Source organism: Lagopus muta, chromosome 14, assembly GCF_023343835.1.
Source record: "Lagopus muta isolate bLagMut1 chromosome 14, bLagMut1 primary, whole genome shotgun sequence".
Lineage (NCBI taxonomy): Eukaryota > Metazoa > Chordata > Aves > Galliformes > Phasianidae > Lagopus > Lagopus muta.
Window position 1 is genome coordinate 9723384 of NC_064446.1, and position 7702 is coordinate 9731085.

Genomic DNA, 7702 nt, shown 5'->3' on the forward strand with positions numbered 1-7702 from the left:
ATGGAGCTGCTAGGGGGGTGAAAAGTGTTTCTTATTTCAGATCAAATCACATCCTACAGTTTACCCCGATCTGGAAGGGAAAGTGAGGCAGAACAGACAACTTGTATAGAGTGCTGTGGAAGGAGGAAGAAGGAATTTGCTGAAAAGCAGCAGGAGGCTCCAGCAGGCAGGAAGGAAAGCGCTGCAGCCTGGATACAGAAAGCTGCTCTTCTGAACTCAGGTCAGTGAAAAACCCAGGTTTAAATTGCTGAAGTTTCAAGGTTTTTGGGAGCACATCTGCGTCTGCATCCCGCTGTTTGCAGGGAGGTGCTTTTACCACTGCTATGTGCTTCTCAGGCTGCCTTTTGCTACGTTACATCCCCTCAAGCAAGAAATAGGGATGAAAGTTTTTGCGTGACATTTTTCTCAGCAGAATTCATCCTCTTATTGTGGAAAACTTTTTTACATGAGCAAAATCATAGAATCACAGAAGGCTTTGTGTTGGAGGGAACCTCACAGCCCCCCAACCCCAATCAAAGCCCTGGGCTGGTTGCCCCCCACCAGATCGGGCTGCCCAGGGCCCATTCAGCCTGGTGCAATACATTAATTTAGAATACCTTTCACTGAGCAGTTTCAAAGCCCAAAAGCGATTTCATTTGTGTGGGGTGAGATCTCTTTTAATCCAGCAGGTTTAAAGGGAAATTGCTGACTTGACGGATACAAGAAATCTGATGGAAACCTGGGACACCCCACACAGTGTGCTTTCATCTTTTGAGAGTTATGGGATCATGCTTGGAACAGAACAGCTATGGAATGGCACTGTTCTTATTCTTCAAGTTACAGTTGCTGTGTGGCCACATAAGTGACATCACCGAGAACATGTTGTACTGTCATTATGCTAAAAACCAAAGTATTACTGGAAAGAGCTGCCTGGCGAGATTTGAAGCGGTTGTTTGAGATTGCAATCAGATTTGGGTGCTTCTGAAAATCATTCATTTGAAATAATCCAGGACCGTCTCCCAGTAACTATGTTATTAAAGCTGTTCATCAGCAAAGGCATTTACTCTCCCATCTCCTATCTTTTGTACAGTTTGTGAAGTCAGAGACCCAAATTAGCATAACACACTTGCCAAGGGATGGGAGAAATGTATTCAGATTTAATCTAGTGATTCTGGCTCACTCATACTAACAGCTCCTTCACCAAGGCCATGGGGTTAACCATTAACCTCTGCTATCTACAAACAGAAAAATACCTTCAGTCACAAGGAAATGGTGCAGAAGGGAAGGTTATGCCGGTTCCAAGCAGCAGGTTACAGCTGTGGGGCAGTTAACAGCTGAGGGTTAGGGCACACATAAAAAGGGTGGCAGCAGGTTGGTCCTTCTTGCTGGTCCTGGCCCTGATCGCCGACTCTGCAGCAGGTAGGAGGCACTGCTGGGTGCAGCAAGGGGAGTCCTGGGGGAGGGTGTGGGGATGGACTTTCTCCTAGCAAAGCATTACAGAGCCAAAGGAGGGTGGCAGGAGGGCTCTGGCAGGAGTGCGAGGAAAGGAGGTGACAGGTAAAGGGACCTGAAAAGGAGCAGGAAAAGAGGGGTATGATGATAAATGAAGATCCAAACGTATTATTGGTAGTGTAAAATGTATGCAGGAGAAAGGAGTTGGAAGCAAATATTGTTCAGATAGAGGGACAGAAAGCAGTAATGCAGAAGAGTCCATCCTACCTGGCCCATAGTACTGAGGGGAATAAGAATGTTCCCCACAGATCTGTCCCTCCGCTCCAGCCTCAGGCAGGGAGGTGCTGGGATGGCCCCTGTTTAAATCACAGAATATATATCAGCCCTGAACCAGCTAGAACGAAGCCAGCATCTTGCTTTACATGCTCTTCTTAAATCATGTTTCTGCACCAGGGAGGGGCATGACTGCAGCCCCTGCACCCACTCCAATCCCAGCTGCATCATGTTGGTAATGCAGAAGCAACCACAGTTTTTTTCATGTAGGTTTGGTTTTTTTTTCTTCATTTCAAAATGAACCTGCTGACAAAGCTGAAAGCAAAGTGCCAGGCTGCTGTTAACAAATTGATGCTTCTGTCCTTTGGCTGAGCCCCACCAGCACATCACTCCTAAAACAACTCATTTTTGATCCAAAACAACACCGGTGGTGGGATTCTATCAAGTGGCTCAGAAAGAAAAAATAATTCAAAAAGCAACAATAAGAGTGAGTTATAAACAGAGTCCCCCAGTCTATTAAACCAAGGCAAATTGACCAAAGTAAGAGTCACCAATAAATCTGCCATTGCACGCTTCACCTGGTCACATTCAAGCAGGACGTCGTTGTTTCAGACCCCAGCTGAGAGAAGGACTGGCAGCTCCCACAGCACTGAGGACTTTCTCCTGCTTCTAATAAGAATTCCCATCTACCTCCCTGGTGTGATCCCAAACGAGGGCAAACAGAAAAGCAGAAGCCATCCCCGCCTTTAACATGATCGATACAACTGCATGTATTTAACAAACGCCATGTAGATTGCTTTATTTGACCCTCTCTTCACAAAATAATTTTATTGTATGTATGAAAGCAGCTTACAGGCAATCAAGTTATGAAAACATTCACGATACATAAATACACAGACCTGATGCAGGATGTATATAGTTCATTAGACTTTGAGATTTTTCCTCTCAGTTCTCTTTTCCTGACAACATTTTTGTTTTGTTTTGTGTTTTGGTTTGTTTTGTTTTTTATATATATATTATGAAAAGTTTCTCCAAAGGGTATCTGTGCCATTCAGAAAGCAGAGCTCTGTCCTGGAGTGCTGCTGAATGTTGACTCCCAGTGTTCCTGTTGCTAACGTTCACTGCTCACTTGGGGCATTACAGAGGGAAAGCAGCAGGGAAGGGCCACGGCAGTTTTTGAATTAAACACAGGCATCTTTGTTTTTGAGCTCACGGGGCATTTTTGAGGTGGGGGCTGCAGTTCCATCCATAGTTAGAAAAGTCTTAAATCAGTAATGAGGCACTATTCCTTATTTGAAGGGACAACTGATGTGGGAATTACTAAAATGCAGCATCCTCCTGGCCTCCAAAGTAAAGCCCTGCATACCCTCTTGAACTCAGACTGAGAGCAGACAGACAGCATGATCCCAGTGGTGCTGCCAGAAATAATACAGATGACAACGAGGTTTGGCATGTTTACTACCATGAAACCAATTGTGTTTGTTTGGAAAAGATATCCAAGACTTGGAATAAGAAAAGTCTGAGAAAGCTGTTTATCTTACATTAATACAAAACGTTATGTACTATGAATTGTTACCTAAGTAGCTTTTCTTCTCAAATTGGATTCTCCTTAAGGTTGTAGCCGTACTTAAGGTCTGTACAGATCCACAAACTTGACATTCTAGCAAAGTCTCTGTAACATGAAACTTTTTAAAAAATAAATAGCAGCAATTTCTTGTTATTTGTAAAAGGGAAGAGAATTCACAACTCAGTCAACGCTGATCCTATCTTTTGAAAGAAATCCCACTTGAAAACCAAAGCCTGTAAGGAAACGGGCTCCATTCCACATCAGTTCTGTTGATTCCTTGGTCTCTCGCTGAGCTTCTCAGCCTTCTTCCATCCCTCACAGCTCTCGAGGCCATCGGGGCTTTCACAAAGTGCTGACTGGTTGTCTGGCCACAATGCAGTAATGACACTCCAAAAATATCCCATCATTTAGACATCTTAAATAACATAAATAAAGCTAGATCTGTAATAACATATGAAAAATATCAATTTAAAACAATAAATAAATAAAACCAGTATCAACGTGTTAACTCCCGAAGCTTTAAAAATAACCATTCTCACTATAAGGCTCAATTATTTTTTCAGAAATAATTTTAAGAAGGCCTCTACCTCCCTTTACAATCCCTCAGCCTTTAATTAGGACCTGTTAACACCCACTATCACAAGACACAGCAATCCTTTATATTCTAGTAAACATGAATCTTTAAATACTTAACATTTATCTTCTGCCTCACTTCAAGCAAGAAATTGGCCTCTCTAGGTGCAGAGGAGAAGCAGTATTATTTTATCACTGCACTGTATCCAAACCTGTGTATATTCCTCAGTATGAACAGCACGGTTTAACATCCATCTTTCTAACCAATTTTCAGTACCTTGTTGCTGTTTAGTGTTTTAAATATTAAATTTAACGCCAGGAAAATCCATTCAGGGCTTTATGTAGATGTGTACTTCTCCCTAGAGCTTAGTTTCATACAAAAAAACGTATCTTTTTTTTTGTTGTTAAAGATTATCACATTGTACACTATTATGTTTTGCTGGGTACACCTTCCTGTTCAGGTTTTATGCTGCCCATTTTGTGTAATGGGATTGATCTTTTCCAAAGAAACGTCAGCTTCATAATCCAAAATACCCGACAGTGCTGGAGACATTTTGTCCAAGGTCTTAGATAGTTCACCTTCTTCCTCCTTTTTTAGAGGTTCTTCTTCCGGACAGATGATTGCATGTGGGATCAGATAAACCAGATTCGACTCTTTGGGGCTGGAGCCTTTGGGCTCATGTTGGCTTGAAAAAACAACTGCTCCGTTGTTGTTAATGCTAACAGTCTCTATAGCATTGCCGGACGTGGGGCAGAGCCTGTAGCATCCTAGCAGGGTGGAAAATGCCTTGCGGAAATCAGCATTGAAGGCATAAATGATGGGGTTTAGGGAAGAATTAGCCCATCCAAACCAAATAAAAACGTCAAAGGTGGTGGAGTTAATGCAGAAAGCTTCTGCTCCCTTGGACGGTTGGGTGGGCTCGCAGAAGGGAATCATGCAGTTCAACACGAAAAATGGCAACCAGCAGCACACAAACACCCCCATGATCACCGACAAAGTCTTTAGAACCTTTGTTTCCCTCTTGAAGGACATTTTGAAGTTGCTCTCAGGTTGCTGACAGTCCATGCTGCTTCTGTTGCCACTTGTGTTCTGGCAGTTCTTGGCATGCACTGCTGCTCTCTCCAAAGCTGAAATTCGTCGTATTTGCTTCTGAGCAATCCGGTATATCCTTGTGTAGGTTACTATCATGATGGCCACAGGTATATAGAAGCTAATTAGAGAAGAGGAGATGGCATACATCCTGTTTAGGCTAGAATCACAGTTGTCCATGCTTATACCTTCTAAACTGGCATTCAGGTCCAAAAAGCTCGTGGTTGTAGCCTTGTGCCAGTTGAGCTGCACAGGGATGAAGGAAATCAACACAGACAAAGTCCACGCCACACTGATCATGATGAAGGCTGCCTTGGGGGTCATTTTCCTCTCGTACCTGAATGGGCTGGAGATGGCCCAGTATCTGTCCACACTAATGACACAGAGGTTTAAGATGGAGGCTGTTGAGCACATAATATCAAAGGCCACCCAGATGTTGCAAAATGAACCAAAAGGCCAGAAACCAGCGATCTCTGACACAGCTTTCCAAGGCATGACCAAAACCGCCACCAAGAGGTCTGACACGGCCAAGGAGATGACAAAGAAGTTGGTCACTTTGGACCTGAGGTGGCGAAACCTAATGACAGCTGCGCAGACCAGCGTGTTTCCCAGCAGCGTGGAGAGGATCAGCAACGAGAGGAAGCAGCCCGTGAGGATCCGAAAGGAAGAGTCCCTTTCCACAAGCAACCCTTCCCCATCCATAGTGGTGTCGTTCCAAGTCATAGTTTCTCCTGAGGGAAAATCACATCATGATTTTCATGACGACATCAGCTCCTTTCCTTACAGATAGCAGACACGAGATGTCCGAACAGACCAAAGGCTCTTGGTTATGGTCCCCTCAAGCCCAGATGGACTTCATCCACTCTGAATCTCCCTGAACGACATTGAAAGCTCTATGAGCAGGAACTGAAAATGCACAAATACAGTCACCTCCACAGAGGGGTTTTTAAGCAATCCCTTCAAGAACACAGTGCACCACCCCAGCATGAAGCAGCTTAATTCAGACAGCTCACCTGCAAATGTTCTGCTGCTGTCCTCTGCGAATATACCCCACAGACAGGAAAGCAATCACTTTTTCATGCTTGCATATTCCCACTTAAATAGACTATTGATCGAGTGTTTCCAGCGTCCATTGCACTAGCCCTTCATATTTACTGATGCGTGCTGTATGAGGTGCTTTTCCTCTGCTTTGGTTCCCTAAATGTCTCACTGATTAAACACCCCATCTTTCCTCCTCAGCACACTCCTTTACAAAATCCACCAGTTCTCTGCTTCTGGGCAGCATCAGCGAGCAATTCTTCACTTTGTTTCAAGTTTTACACTTCCAGAGACAAAGGAAACAAGCATACAGCAGGTGTGTTTTAAAGGTTTTCAGTAGCTCAGATTATTTAGTTTTATTGAAACGAGAAATTCTGGCTCCTACCTTTCAGCTTCATTTCTGTTTGCTCTGGGATGCAGGGCCACTTCTTCTCCTCATTTAGGTTTGGAATTGCATAGCAAATCTTACAAACAAACCCAGCATTGCATCAGGTGCAGGCATGTGTTGTTCCCTGAAAGCGTCAATCGGCAAAGGATGAGCTGCAAAAGTTTAGTCCCCAGGAGTTAGTCCTGCAGCCAGCAGTGGAGCAGCGTTGGTGGGCAGTGTGTGACTGACCTCATCAGCGTGTGCCCAGCTACCTCCATCCCATGGACCCCATAGATTGCTTTGCAAACTTTGTTGGCTGGCTCGGTCCCGGTGGCGCTTTGTACATCCCATCAGAGGGAATCATCCCAGGCAAAAGGCACAGTATTCCCAGCACCAGCAAGAGCCAAGTCGCAGTTGTTTCTTTCTTTCTTCTGTCGTTCTCTGAAGGGTGAAAAAAAGGGAGAGAGGAGGAAGAAGGACCTGAGTGAGCTCCCCTCTGCACGAAGGCGGTGGTGCCAAGAGTGCTTCCTCTTCCAGCAGGGACGAGTGGCTTTAGTGCTTCTCTGCCAGGTTATAGCTCTCCATGGCAGCACGGGATAATCTCACCTCCTGCTCAGAGGGGCTGCGCTCCGGCCGTCGGAGCAGCCGGCTCTAGCATGCTTTTCCCTTTAATAACAATGCAGGCGGAGCAGCTCTTCACGCTCTCCCGGGCCACGCATCTCCGGTGCCGGGGGCTTTTCCTCCGTTCGCCCGGGAGGGCGGCCCCGGCGCCACAGACTTCCTCCTGCCGGGGGCAGGGCTCGGCAGCATCGCCCCTGAGAGAGCTCTGTCCGTCCGGCGTCTCCTTCCTAAAGGATTAAGACAAGAGGAAGACAGGGTGAAGGCACGCAGAGGGCGCAGAGCAGCCCCCCTTCTCCTGCTTTCACATCGTCGCTCGGACGCAGCTTTCCTTGGGCCGCTTCTCCCCGATTTTTCCGCTTTCTCGGGGAATAAGCAGGACGCTGAGCAAAGCCGGGCTGCGGGCGTTGAGCGCACACGGGATCACTTTGCCCCGCCGAGCTGCGGGACGCTGCGCGATGCCTCGGCGCTGCGAGCCAGCCGAGCCCCATTCATTGACGAGCAAAGTAAGTACCGGCACCCAACTTATGGCTGGGCGATGCTCGCAGCGGTGCAGGCGGCGGGCTGCAGCCCGAGGCACCCCAGACGAGCACCAATAGCTCGGGGAGCACCGACAGCCCGGAGCGTACTCGGCACCCGGCAAAGCAGAGTACTTACCGGAGCGGGATGCTCGGGTCGGCCCGGGGTGACGGCGATCGGCAGCCGGGGCAGCGCTCCGCTCCGCTCCCCTTCGCTCCGCTCCCCC

At 46.7% G+C, this 7702-nt stretch overlaps 1 protein-coding gene across 1 annotated transcript; it reads right to left on the bottom strand.

Moving 5' to 3' along the window:
* Positions 1 to 4110: 4110 nt before the first annotated feature.
* DRD1 (dopamine receptor D1) lies at positions 4111 to 6452 on the bottom strand. Its single transcript, XM_048960156.1, has 2 exons — positions 6358 to 6452; positions 4111 to 5665 (listed from the first exon to the last, which is right to left on the bottom strand). The coding sequence occupies exons 1-2, from the start codon at positions 6368 to 6370 to the stop codon at positions 4302 to 4304; spliced, it is 1377 nt and encodes a 458-aa protein (XP_048816113.1). The 5' UTR covers positions 6371 to 6452; the 3' UTR covers positions 4111 to 4301.
* Between the last annotated feature and the right edge of the window lie 1250 nt (positions 6453 to 7702).